This window comes from Crocodylus porosus, unplaced genomic scaffold (genome assembly GCF_001723895.1).
Source record: "Crocodylus porosus isolate Cpor-Errol unplaced genomic scaffold, CroPor_comp1, whole genome shotgun sequence".
Taxonomy (NCBI): Eukaryota; Metazoa; Chordata; order Crocodylia; family Crocodylidae; genus Crocodylus; species Crocodylus porosus.
The window spans coordinates 10,788,213-10,802,241 of record NW_017728942.1 but is presented as its reverse complement, the minus strand read 5'-3'; the positions used below and the strand labels follow the sequence as shown (position 1 = coordinate 10,802,241).

The following is a 14,029-nucleotide window of genomic DNA, read 5'->3' as shown; positions in this document are numbered from 1 at the left end:
TCGAAACACCGGGATTGCCATCCAAAAGTTTTTGTGCCAATAGGGTTCAGTATTTGACTGGTCAAATGCAGTTCAGTCAACTGACTGGTCAAATATGAGTCAAAAATTGCCAAATACATTCAAAATAATAATATATATTTTAATTTATTTACATTAAAAAAGCAGGAATTTCTTATATACTGTTGAAATAAATTTATTTCACAATTAAATCTTTTGCAAAAAACTAAAACACAGAAAAAGCACAATGGTTCTGGTCGCACCAGTGTGGCGGGCCCCAGGCCTCCGAAGCTCACCCCACGCAGCCCCCATGCCCCCAGCCTTCTCTAGCAGGTATATGTTATTAATTACATGGTTAACTGATGTAATTAGAAGAGTTTAAATGGCTAATTTATTAAACAATATTTACATCCCTAGTTACTATAAATCACAGAAAGTCTTCCTCCTGTCTTTATTTGACCAATCTTTGACCCATCAAAAATATGCAGTCAACTGGTCAGTCGAGTGACCGGCTTGCCAGCCCTAGTCTGAGATGCCAACTCCCTGAGTGTCACTCTCCGAGGTAGCTGTACCTTGCAAGCCCAGCTCTGCTTTTCACCCTGGGACCCTGTGTTGAGGTATCCAGGCATGAGGACAGCACCAGGGCAGAGCACGTAAGCGAGCAGTGCCTGTTCCAGGCCACCCGAATCAGTCAGAAGAGAGTCATAGAAAATGAGGGCTGGAAGGGACTTCAGGAAGTCACATCCAGTCCAACCCCCTGCTCCCAGCAGGACCAGCCCAACTACGTCATCCCAGCCAAAGCTTTGTTTAGTCGGGTCTTAAAACCCTCCAAGGATGGAGCCTCCACCACCTCTCTGGGGAGCCTGTTCCAGCGCTTCCCCACCCTCTTAGTGAAGGAGTTTTTCCTAATATCCAACCTCAACTTCCCTTGCTGCAACTGGAGCCCATTGCTCCTTGCTCTGTTGTCTGCCCTCACTGAGAACAGTCCAGCTCCATCCTCTTTGGGACCACCCTGCAGGGAGTTGGAGGCTGCTATTTAATCCTCCCTCAGTTTTCTCTTCTGCAGACTAAATCAGCCCGTTTCCTTCAGCCTCTCCTCACAAGCCATGCTCCCCGGCCCCAGAACAGCCATGCACGTGAATGGCTTTCTTACCAGGCAGATGCCCCTGGACCCCGGTCCTTGCCAGGGATCTTTGAATTGATTGCATTATAGGTTGGTGGGATGGTTTCCAGTCCCTGTGGTTGCCTTCACATCACTGCCTGGCATCCAAGCTCTCTCTGACATGGGGCAAGTGCTTTCCACTGTGCTAAGGGACATGCTTCATAGGTAGCCTCCTTCCGCTGAAGCCAGTCACTGGGATGGTCACCGACTCCAGTACAGCTGTGCTTCCTGGTAGAGCTCAATGAACTTCACAAATGAGCTTGCTGCAGCTAGGGAAACTGAAGCTAGGAAGAGAAGGGTTTTAACCAGCAGGCAATGCTGCCTCCTATGCTCCCATTGCCTCCCAGCAGCATCAGTCTTCTTTTCTGCAGACTAAGTCAGGCCAGTTCTTCACAAGTCCTGTCCCCCAGCCCCTGAACCATTTTCATTGCTCTCTGCTGGCCTCTCTCCATTTTGTCTACATCCTTTCTGTAGTGGGGGGCCCAAAACTCACTTCCCTCTAGGCTAATTTCTCAACCTGGTGAAGGAGTCCAAGGTTTCATGAGCTCTCGTGGTTCAGGGCAGAGATAATGGCTTCTGGGGTCCACAGACTATGTTTAAGGGCTCTGAAAAAGATGACTAAGATCAATCAAAGCATGCGAGTACCCACACTTACCATTTGAAGGAGTCTGCACTGCCATTCAACATTTCCAAGGGGGTCTGCAAGTAGAAATAAAAGGTTGAAAACCACTGGTCAAAACAATAATGCCTGGAAACATCCTATATGATGTTATGTGAACTAAGTTGCCTCACAAGAGAGCATCAATCAGAGGTAGAAAGGGGCAGTCCTGCCCATACCCCACCCATCCAAGTCATTCGATCGGCACCCATTCGCATTTACCTTTTCTGTTTTATTACATGAATGCAAACTGAGCCTGGCCTTTTTCTTTAATTGCTGCATCAAGGACTTGCTGCTTTACCCAGACAGGAGCTCCCTCGGCATCTCGAGGCCCTGTGAAGAATGGCATGCGTGCCACAGCGCGCTCCCATGGACACGGGAACTTTTGTGGCCCGCATCTACCCATCCAGCTGTCTGCATTCGATTACTGGTGGACATTCAATCTGGCAGCTCCTGGCATGGCTCATAGGAAGGCCTCCTCCGCAGGGTCAATTAGCAGCTGAAAGTGAGAGTGTAAAATGGAAAAGAATCCTTAAAAAAAATAAATGAAGCAATTAAATTATCCCTGCTTCAATGCATTCCAATTAAGGAACCTGTCACCCTCACAAAGGGCCCATTAATTCACCTTGCACCAGTTTCAGGAGCCAGCAACACAGCCAAAAACGACTCTGAACTTTGGTGACTTCCTTCCCTCTGCCCGTCGCCCGTCTGAGCACATGGGGAAATCAAGAGCCAGCACGATGCTGGAGCCATCCTGAAAGCTGCAAGGAGAAGCTGCCAGTGCCTACCTTCTGCCTCCCACGGCTTTACAGGGTGAAGTGAAAATTAGCCCCAGCTGAGAGAAGTCCTCGCTGGTGAACGAGATGCCCCACGGTCTATGGGTGGCTTCTTCAGGCTGGCTGTGACATAGTTCCTCTCCTCTGCAGCCTGTCATCTCTGGGGTCACATTTGGCCTTTCAGAGGAAGGAGAGCTTTGCTGTGTAGCTGGTCGGGCCATTAGCACTGCTGGCCACGCTGAAGCTTTGTCTGTGCTCGCCTGCCTCTGCAGCCAGAGGTCCTGGTGGCTCCACTACAGCAGCGTCCTGGAAGGAAACCAGCTGCTTAAGAGATGGGGACGTGCATGGATGAGGTCTGAGGCAGGGCTCGAGATGCTCATACCCCTCATACAGCTCACGAGCGACAAGAGAGAAGCGTGAGCATTGCACCACACTCTGGTGGCAGGGCTGCAGGCTGGAGGATGCTAGAGAAAAGCCAGTGCACTGGTTAGCTGCAGCTGTAACATAGTTCTCCCAGCATGTGTGCTACTGGATATGAGCTCCCAGCACACGCGTGACTGGATATGAGTTGACACCTTGGACTGGCTGTGAGGGAGGAGGCATGTCCCCCAGGAGGAGTCTCTTTCTATTTAAATTGATTTGATGAAATCTATTTAAATTGATTAGCCAGCACCATCACTTGTGCAGGCATGCCTCTGTCTGGCCAGGCCTCTTTGGCATGCATCCCAGTCCCTTAAGAAAGTGGATCATCCAGGCCAAGGGAAAGGGGGTTTGTTAAGGGAAAGCCTGGGTTTGTGAGTCTCCCACAGTAGCCAACAAGCTAGAGGCTCCTAATTGCCTGTAGAGGCTCTTCATTTCATCAGCTCTTTAATCAACCGGAGAGTGTCTTTCATGTCCTAACAGACCTCTGTTCAGCATATGCTTCTCTCTATCTCTAGCCAGCAACCCGTGTCCTTTAAACCCCTCTGAAATGAAGGAAACCCAAGTGCACATGCGTAGTGAAGTGCAGATTTAAGTGTCTCGAGGGTGGGACGACTCAAGGATGTCAGAATTTCAGACCACTTCGGCGTGGAGGGGTCCACTTTGCCCACCTAATTTTTGGAACTACTCGAGCAAACAGAGCCTGCATTTTGCATGTGCAATTGCCTTGCTTTGCCTGGCTTGAAAACCTGGCTATAATTTATACCCTCCCCAGTCACTGAGGCTGCTGCGTTTTTTTTTCTTTAGGGGAAAGCAAATGATTGCCATTATTTTTTTATGTCAATGGTGCCTTTTCCAGCTTATTACAAAAAATAGCTGAAAGCAGAAAAAGTGAATCACACTCCAACCAGAGTCAAACCATATCCAATACCTCTTGTTTCCTGTTCTGGGCATTAAATATGTTTCTTTTTTCTTTCTGTTTTTCTTGTTTTTTACTACCCCCCACCCCTCCTCATGTTTCCCAAGCCCTTCCGCACGCAGCCTTGGTTGGATTTATTTTCCATGTTGTTGTACATTTATTTTAATTGTTGCCTGCTTTTAATATTGCACAGATCTGAGCCCTATTAATCTGCATTTCCTTCTCTGCTGTGTTTGTTCTGGGGCAGAGACTGGAATGCTGTTGGCAGATAAGGGTTAGAGAAACACAAGGCATTATGATTGAGAAAATGACAACAACGTCATGCCAAAGACATACGATGAAAATAAAGCCCAGGGGGAAAAAAAAGGAGGAGGAGAGGGATTGAGTGTGTGTGCACTACATTTACCTGGTCATTGCCCAGATGGGCTCCTATCTCTGAGATGCTCCACTCATTTATCCCCCACTGTGCAACCAGGCAGGATGTGTATTCACAAGCTGACTGGCAAGGCTGGTATGGCATTGCTCTAGCAGGTGAAAGGTTATCTTTCTAACACCTCTACAAAGCCTGGGCTGGGATCTTTGAAACAGGCAGGGCAGCATTTGTTAACAGGGATTGATCCCCCCTGCAAAAGAGTCCCCATAGATTTGCAGCTGCATCTGGGGCAGGTTTGGGGTCAGGGAGGAGTGTTTCCTCCTGGTCAGATTGGCAAGGACTGGGGCTTCCCCACAGCAGGAGATGGGTTGCTCTGCCTGGAGCATCTCCCAAATCCCACCTTGCCACTTCAGTGGCAGTGTCCTTGTCTCCTCTGCACCCATCACAGGGTGCATTGGGTGTTGCAAGAGACAGACAAGGCTCTTTGGCTAGGTGTGATCTCTTTTCTTAGACCAGCTAAACAGTTGGAAAAATTGTTCTTCGCAAGCGTTCGGGCACAAACACCCTTTTTCTTGCAATGCACTTTGTGTTTGTGGTGTGCAAGGGGCTGGAGTGGTTGAGCTGTGGACTGGGTCCTACGGCTTGAGACTCCCTTCCCAGTCCCATCTGGACTCTTCGGTGAGGAGGAGGATGTAGGGTGGGGACTGAGCTGTCCTGCTGTGGGTCACTGCAGGCATCCGCTCCCTCTGTTGCCTTGCTTTGCTCCCAGCAAGGTCCAGGCCCAGCCTGTTGCATCCCACCTCTCTGCCGGGTACAAGGAGAGTCTGGCTGCACTGGCAAGGAGAAGATGCCGTCCACCTGCTCAGTCCACCCAGCTGCCATCCTGCTGGGCTCTGACATGCCTTGAGCTCGCACGGTGGCGGTGGGGACAGGTGAGACCCATGGAGGGTCCTCACCAAAGTGAAGGAGTTGGTGAAAACAGAGGATTTTTTTTTTGGCAAAAATATTTATTTCTGTATAACAGTGAAACCGGAGGACTGTAGATGGCGCCAGAACCGTTCCACTGCCTCCCGGTGCCCAGAAAGGGATGTCTGAGCCTGGCCTGAGGAGCCCGCTGTTCCTCCAGGGTGATCTCCGTCTGGGTGGCAAGGATGGCAGGGCTTGGCTGGCTTGTCTAGGAACCTGGGAAGCCCTGTGCTGTGTGCCCATGGGAGCGGGGTGCCACGGGGAAGCGGCCTGCGACGGCCAGCTGGGGAGCGTCGCGCAAGGGCCGACAGAGCCCCGAACAGCTCCAGGCCTTTTGCAGCGTGGCACACACTGAGCTCTCGACCGTGACCCTGGCTCACAGGCTGGGGTGACCGCATGCCCCGCAGCAGTGCCACACCTTGCACCTAGGCCTGGAGGTTTCTTTTCCAAATCCTTCTCCAAAGCCCTCCCTCTGATGATCCGGTGCTCCCCAGCAGGAGGGGAGGGGAGGGGAGGACCCACCACTGCTTTGTTCTGCAGGACCTAGATGGGCATTTTACCATTCACAAAACGAGGCCAGGGCGAGTCCCTCGCCTGCAGTCAGACTGGCAGAAGATCACTCCCCATGCCTTGCTTGTAGCACGGGGGAGGTTAAGGGACAGGGAGATTAAGTGACTTTCCCAAGGCCGCCCTGCGAATCCAAGACCCAGTTCAAAGGCCTGTCAAGGAAGCCGCACTGCCTCCCCCGGGTGTCGCACCCCCATCTCCCATGCGAGGGCAAGGCACTCACTGCTGGACTATGGAGACAGCCACCACCCTCTTCTCCTTCCACCCGTCCTTTTAATTTGTGTCCCCAGCCCCAGCGACAGGAGCCCATCCCTCGCTGGGGTATCCCAGCACAGCCTGCTCCTTCTGCCCGGCCATGATGCTTTCATGGTGGGGGCTGCCCTTGCTGTCACACTCCTCCTCTCCCAGGCGTCCAGCTCCCTCCCTCCCTCCTCAAATGCCCCAGACTTTGGGCCTTGGCTCTTAGCTCACCCTCTGCCCTCCGAAGCTCCCGTTTGATGCTTCTCTATCACTCGCCCTGCTCTGGGCTCAGGGCCTTGGGCTGGCCATGAGGAGGGGGAGTTGATTTAGAGTTGCCAAAACAGGTAGACAAGTGTGGGGGGGGGAGAAGCTGGGGAGTGCTTGCCGAGTTCCTTGCTTGAGCTTGGAGTTTGCTTTGATCTCCCCCAGCTTGAAAGTTTAATTGAGTTTTTATCAAGTGCAGCTGAGGGAAGAAAGAGATGGAGCAAAGGGGTGGCCTCGAAGCCCCGCCAGCCCTGTGCCCCCATCTGTGGATAACAGGGGGCAAAAACTGATTTCCTGGGGGTCGCGGGGGGGCTCCTTACAGTCTGCTTTTTGCACTTCTCAGTGCACGATGAGCTGCTTGGGCTGCGTCTGCCCAGCTCATCCTCAGTTAGCGTGATCCCCGCAGCTGGGGGAAAGTTTCTTCCGTCTCAGGGTCGTGTGGCCTCCTTTCCAGCTTGGAGAGGGGCACGAGACAGCATCGGCTGCATCTCAGAAAACGTCCAAACCAGCCCAGCAGGCTCCCGTGGGAGGTCTGCAAACAATGATGCGCAGACTCCGACAACGAAGTTGCTGTGCGGCCAGTCTCCTGCAGGTGATCAAATCCTAGCGGGGAATCCTTGAGCCCTTGGCCCGGACCTGGACCCAGCTGCAGCTGGCAGAAAATGGGGAATCTGGTTTGTTCTGTTCCAGAAACAGACCAGGCTCCAGTGGCCCTAAACTGAACGAAGGTGTTAGGATCTGGGGTTTAACCTGAGTCCGGACTTCAGTCCAGGACAGCCTCAGAGCTTTGATTCCTACCTGAAAGCTGCAAGCCATAAACTCCTCTTTGCTCTGGGAGAGCAGCACTGCAGTTGCAAGCAAGGGCTGAAGGAAGGGCATTTAAAAGACATTACCGCGCAACCCTTGCTTCTTGCACATGCCCTGACCCATTGTGCCTGCAAAGTGAGAGCACCTTTCAGGCTGGGCCAAACACCGGGGTGGGAGAGGAGCACACCCGGCTGTCGTGTCAGCACCCGGGCCAGGAGCTCTGCAGAGCCCCTCGCGGAGAGCAGCTTCTGCAGCAGAGGAGGGGGTCGCTCTCTGCTGCACTGGGGCACCCTGAGGGGCCCTGGTGCAATTGGGAGAGGCTGTGGTGGTGGAGGTGGACAAAGGATGTGAATGCAGGGACCATGGGAGCTGGGGGGATCCAGGCATGCCCAAAAAAGATGGGCAGAAAGCTGTGCAGACAGATGGGCTTCCAGGGGCCATGGGGGTGCATTCAAAGGAGACAGTGGAGGCATGCCCTGGGGGCAAGGGCACAGGGGTGCAGGGGTCTGCTTGTGGCTGTGGCCGCGTGGTAGACTGGCAGGGGTGGGGGCAGCATTGGATGTCAGAGCTGCTGGGGGCACCATCAGCCTAGCAGGGTCTGGGACAGTCGCAGGTCTAGGCACTGCAAAGCAGGGTCCCCTCCTCAAACACACCCCAGGCTGGAGCTCATGTCACTAAGCAAATGGCTCTGTTTAAACCAAGCAGCCTGGGAGCTACATCCATCCCGCTGTGCACATTAATCAGGAGCCCCCCAGGCCTGGCCTCATCATGCCTGCCCCAGACAGGCTCTGGACCACCTGCTTCCCATCTCTCGAAGCAAGACTCTGCAGCCACCGCCCCTGCCCCACTAGTCAGCACCCAGCTCCGGGTCTCCCACCATTTCGGCAAGGGGGGCCAGTCCTGCCGGGGCGCTGGACCTTGGGAAGGGCTGGCCAGGCCAGAAGCACTTCCCACTTAGCTCAGAGCAGCTAAACAGCACGCAGAACTAGCACTTCTTGGTTTAAACCTGCTCGTGATATGAAGAGACAACCTCCCCCGGAGCTGGCAGCGTTGCAGCCGCTTTGCTCAGCTAGACGCTCCGTCCTCCATGTAGCCCCATGGGGGGCAATGGTTGGAAGAGGCGAGGCATCCTGGAAGCACAGCTGGATCCAGATGCGAGCATGGAGGTCTCTCGTTCCCACTGCCTCTTGCTTTTCTTCCCCTACGGTTTAGGTTGCCACCCAGTATCATGGCATCTGGGTACCTTGCCCCTGGCTGCAATGGCGCTACTTAGGATGAAGTACCTACTACTCAGACGGGCTCTCCCCCTGCAGTCAGGATCCCAGTCCTCCAGAAGGATGCAAAGATTGGTGTTTGGAAAGGAGGGGGAGCATCAACCACACCTTGGCTGCCCAGCACAGGACTACTCCTGGCTGCACATCGCCATGCAGCTTCATAGCCGTGTGGAAGGGAGCCCTGGATTTTCCCTACACACAGGAAAAGGTCAGTCCCTTGGCACAAGGATGAAAGCACCAGAGGTTATAGGCCATGCGAGGGTGCCTGCAACCAACTGGCCCTGTCATCTCCCTGAAGGAGGTGCTGGTGGGGGTGAGAGATGCTGGGCTTCCAGGGTGTCAGGAGCATTGGGCTGGCATACGCGACTTGTTTCACGAGAGGGGCCACAGAGAGCCTGGCCATCACGGACTCCATGTGCCAGCATCTCTCCAGGGCCCAGGCCCAGGTCTGCTCCGCGTCCTTGGGGGCTTACATCTAGATGCCACTGGGAGAAGGTCAGCCCGTGAGAGCATTAGCCATGGATATGACCACAGTCACAACCAGAGCTGGGCACAGCCTTTGCAGGAAACAATTCACTCCCTTAATTCTGCTGCTTTTTCTTACTGCAAATGGTGCATGAAGAGGTCACGATTTTCCTGAGTGGCACGGCTATTTGGGATCGGCAGCTGGGTGTCCCTGGAGCTCGTTCCAGGGCCAGGAATTAATTGGGAATCACTGGAGTGGGCCCTGATTGAGCACAAGTCACACAGGGAAGCTTTGATCCCTTACTGGATAAGCATAAGCTCTTAAGGTCAAACTGCTGGCACAAACGCATGTCTAAGCCTCCGGCTTTGCTGTGCCTTGCAGTCTGGGCTGGGAGTCACTAGCTTGTGGAGAGCGTGCCGTGGCGGGGCTCACCGCCGCGGCACGCTTGTTTAGCGATGGAAGGAGCCGCGGCCCTGCTTGCCTAGTCATAGCAGGTCCCGGGGCCGCCGGAGCCCCTGCCCCAGGGAAGCCATGGGGGTGCAGGTTGCATGCATCCTGTGAGATGCACTCGCTGTGAGGGGCTAAAAATACTCAGACGCCCCAAGTGAGTCTGTCAGCTCCTTGCACACACACATACACACCCTTGGGGGTTCCCTCCCAGCACCCGCCGTGCTGCACGCTCCTGTTCTGCTCATCGCAGCACATCGGCTCCAGCAGTGCTGCTCACACACAGGCTTTCGTAGGTCTCCCCTTCCCTGGGCATCGACGCTGCCCTGAACTGTGGACTTGGAGCAGCTTCTCCCTCCTCCCTCCTGCAGTGCTTAAGCGTGGTGGGCAGGGAGATGCGTGGGATTTTTTAAACACAAGCAAAGACCAAGTGTGTGGCTAGAGCCGCCTGCTCCTCCCGGCTATGCAAAGGGGCTCTCTGAAGCGGCTCTGACTCTACCACGTTTCCCCTTTCTCTCCCTCTCCCCCAGATCACAGATTATGACCTTTGCAGCTGTGCTCAGCATTGCTCTGGCATGGACAAGCTGGACCGGGATGCTGTTAACCTCGCAGACTTTCTGGGCAACCACTCAGCAGGAAACAGCAAGGGGCATTTGGGAGAAGGAAAAGGCAAGCCCTTTGCTAACATGGCTAGCTATGCCTCTGCTTCCTCCCGGGACAGGAGCAGCGGGAGGGGAGTGCAGCATCAGCAGATTTCCTGGGGTGTGACCCCTGGTACTCACAGCCCCAGCGTATAGCAATGTCTACGGCCAGCTGCTCCCAGGATGATCCCAGCATGGGAATCACTGGAGTTGCTTCGAGTTAATTATGGAAAATGAGGGTGGGAAGGGACCTCAGGAGGTCACATCTAGTCCAAAGCAGGACCAGCCCCAACTACATCATCCCAGCCAAAGCTTTGTCTACCCGGGCCTTAAACACCTCCAAGGATAGAGACTCCACCACGCCTCCAGGTAGCCTGTCCCAGTGCTTCACCACCCTCCGAGTGAGAAAGTTTTTCCTAACATCCAATTTAAACATCCCTTGCTGCAACTTGAGTTAGCCAATTGGGATGCAGAAAAAATGCCAGGTGATTTAAATGTCCAGCCTCGCACTGATGAATTTGCAAGTACCGATGTCCTAGTTCATGCCGTGTTCGCAGCTTGTACAGGGATCCGCTCTGCCCTTCTCCACCGCACGGGAGCATTTCACCCAGGGACACTGCCATCTATTTTCATAGCTAGGGGTGAATGTCTGAATGACTGCAATTAGTCCCAGGATAAAATGGCTTTTCTGAGGACAAATGCAATGCCTGTTTGCATTCTCAGAGATCCAAGAGATGAGGAAGGTACTGCAGTCCTTGATAAGCTCTCTCCCTGCTCCATTACCCTTACCTTTATGATTTTTCATCTTGTGCCAGTTTCAGCTTCCAGCTCTTAGACGCTGCTATCTATAAGCCATCCTTTGGAGCAGGTTCAAAGACTGGACACATGCATGAAGAAACCCGAAGTCTGTTACTTTATTAACAGAAAAAGAGCTATAGCCACGGGAGGGACTGGTCATTGCAAATAGATTGCCTGGTTCTAGTCAAGACAACAGGCCAGTAAGACGGGTTTCTTTCCATGTTTTTTTGGTCTGAGAAATTTGAGGTGGCAAAGCCAATGTGGGTGATAAAAGCCAGGGTCCTGGCTACGTGGGGTCGCTGACACCCCTGGCTGCTCTCTGGATGCATAGATCGGCCCCGGTCACTGTAAGGTACAGAAGAGTGGAAAGCCTAAGGTTTGGCAAACGAAGAGCGCCCCTTACCCCCGGCACAAATCCTAGGGCTGATGCTTCACTGTTTCCTATCAGCCTACCAGTTTGTAAGGCAGAGGATCACAGGCAGCTGGTCGAGGAGCTCTGTGTTACCAGGACAGATTGCAAAAAGGGTGCCTCAATGTGAGGGTGAGAAGAGGGCTGCTCCTATCCATCACGTCCTGGCTTGTTGGGCTTTAGGAGTGCCAGGATCCACCTGGGCTGGAGTTCAGGTGTGATGTCCAGGTGACTGCATGGGGCTGGGGAATCAGCATTTGGGAAGGAGCACAGTGAATGTGAGTGGCGCAGAGCAGGAGGTGAGAGAAAGACAGAGCCTAGTATAGGACTTCCCAGGGAAGCAGAGGGACAGGGGAGGAATATTGCACCAAGGAGCCCTCAGTCTGCAACCCTGGGGCCGGCTACCACCTCCACTGCCCACCGGAGACCAACACGGACCCATAGAGCAACACACACTGCAGATGCAGATGGCCTGGGCTTTGCTGTTAGGGCAGTGGCCAAGGGTGTGTCCAGGCTGCATTTCCACACTTGTCAGAGGAGATGAAGATCCCACTCAGCCCTGCGGTCCTGGGAGTGGGGGGCACCCACAGAAAGTGGCCCTGACCCGCCAGTGCTGCCTGGCTTGCATGCCCCAAGTGAAAGCAGAACAAAGGCAACCCAGCGAGAACATCCTGGCCGTGCATCCTAGCAGGCGCAGCAACCTCCCTGCCTGCGGCTGGCCTGGCCTGGTCTCTGCCAAAGGGATGCTCTCGTTTTCATTCACGAAGTGGAGCCAGGTCCCAGCAGCTTGGCTCTGCCTTTGCATTCTCTGGCTTGTCCGGTCATCTCATTTGCTCCTGATAATGTTATCTCCTAGGATACTGGAAGACGGCCCAGTCGGCATCGAGACAAACGCTTCCCACGTGAGCACTGAGGTACTGAGATGAGTCAAGTCCGCAGGCCTGCCACCAGCTGCCCTGGGACCGGCGGCCCTTTGGGCATCACCTTCCCGTGCCATGAAGGACAGCGCTGCCCCTCCATCCCTCAAACCAAGCGTCTCTGGCTGCTGCCTCCGTCGTCCGTTCCCCCGCCAGCAACGGGCTCGAACAGGGCAGCGGTGCCTACGTCCTGCCGAGTGTTTGCCTTAGTCTCAGCCCTGTTTGCTGGAGAAAACATCTGTTCTCTGCACAGAAAAAGGGTGATAAATAGAGAAAGAGAAAGAGAGAGAGAGAAAGAGCAGCCCCTGGACCGGTTGGGAAGCTGTCTCCAAGCATGCTATTCAGGCTGTCGTATCTGTGCTCCGCAGTCCATCCCAGAGGTGCTCGGTTCACAGTGTAGGTTCAATCTGCCAAACAGATGGTGCGGCTAGGAGATGTTTCCAAATGAAGCTGGAACAAGGAGGGGTGGGGGGGTAAAGGCTGAGCCGGGAGCACGATACCGTCAAGCAGTGCTCGCTGCCAAGCCCCGTTGTAGCTCCTGGGAGACACCTCCCACGGCATTGTCTACCCCTCTGGGCTGAAAGCCGGGGGCTCTGGGGTCGGACCCGCCCTTGCTCTGATTTACACGGGGAACACGCAATGCTGCGACTGAGGCCGGAGGAAACCATACCACCCAATTCATTGTTCCGTGTTTCCTCCTGTTTCCTTGCTGTGGGCTTTTATCTTGCACTGGAAGTGCTTGAGCCCTTTGCAAGCGTGAGCAGCCTACAGTGCCGGAGACGGGTTGCATGCAGGTACCTAGGACCTGGCTGCAGCCCGCTGACCTAGCAAAAGGCAAGGATGCTTTGCTTTTGCTTTGCAGCTCAATCCCTGCTCCTGGGGATGTCAAGGGCTCAAAGCCTGGATTCTTATCTCCTCCCAAGGCAAATTGCTCCTGCCAGTCAGTAGCAGGAAGGGAACGAAGGGCCCATAGGAGGATCTGGCTGGTACTCCCTAGACAAAGCCGGCAGCACGGCTGAGCCCTGGGATGCTGTGACAGCTCTCCTGGGTGGGACCTGACTTCATCCTTGCTGGGATTTTGTTGCAAGGCGGGCACGGCCATGCTCGCTGCTTCCAAGCTGCACTGGGGCTGGAATTCACCCACCAAGCAGAGCTGGACCAGTCCCCATCCCAGCCTGCCCAGTCCCTCTTCCCCTCTCCCACCCTGGCGTTTGCCCCACGGCTGCAGGGCGGAGGGCGCAGGTGCCACCTCTGCCCCCTCCCGGTTACCTTGGCTGAGCAGCTGCAGGTTACGGACCTCCTCCCGCACCTGGAGCTGCAGGACCTGCTGGAGGACCTCCTGCCGCTGCGACTCGTGGATGATGCCCATGCGCTGCAGCTTCTCGGCATTGAGCCGCAGCAGCGCACGACCTGCGGGCCACAAGCAGAGAGGTCAGAGCCATGCAATAGGCAGCCCCCAGGCCGCCCAGGGGCCAGCGAGCCAAGGAGGCCTCCAAGCTGCCCCCACGCGGCTGTGACCATGGGCCGTGGGATGGAGCCGCAAACTTCATCATCAGTCACTGGGTGCATGGCCTGTCATTTCCGTATGCAAAGTTTTGCAGTGGTGCTGCCCCGGGACGGTGTTTGCACTACCTGCAATGACCTCAGGCTGTGGCTGCTAAGGCCGGTAGTGAATGCACTAACACAGCTCCCGCTCCCTTCCTGGGGAGAGTCCCCACCCCCTGCCAGGCTTGCCGTCCATGCCTGCATGACTGGTTCGATCTCCAGGGTGTGCAGAGGCCCTTCCAGCTGGGATACCCATCTCAGGCACTTCCCCTGGACCGGACAGAGCTGGCGCTCCATTGCAAGTGGCCATGGAAAGGGCAAGCCAGAGCCACTGCCTGCTCTTCAGCCCACACCCAGCAAGGCCAGTGCCAAAGAGACAGGGC

The 14,029-nt window shown here is 54.7% G+C and overlaps 1 protein-coding gene across 1 annotated transcript in view; it reads right to left on the bottom strand.

Annotated features, from left to right (window-relative positions):
• Positions 1–10,867: 10,867 nt before the first annotated feature.
• SAMD10 (sterile alpha motif domain containing 10) overlaps positions 10,868–14,029 on the bottom strand; it is a 59,047-nt gene continuing 55,885 nt past the window's right edge. The window contains exons 4-5 of the mRNA XM_019548100.1: positions 13,371–13,511; positions 10,868–12,551 (exon numbers count right to left, since the gene is read on the bottom strand). Coding sequence (XP_019403645.1) covers positions 12,529–12,551; positions 13,371–13,511 — 164 coding nt within the window. The 3' untranslated portion in view covers positions 10,868–12,528. The remainder of the gene's footprint in view (positions 12,552–13,370; positions 13,512–14,029) is intronic.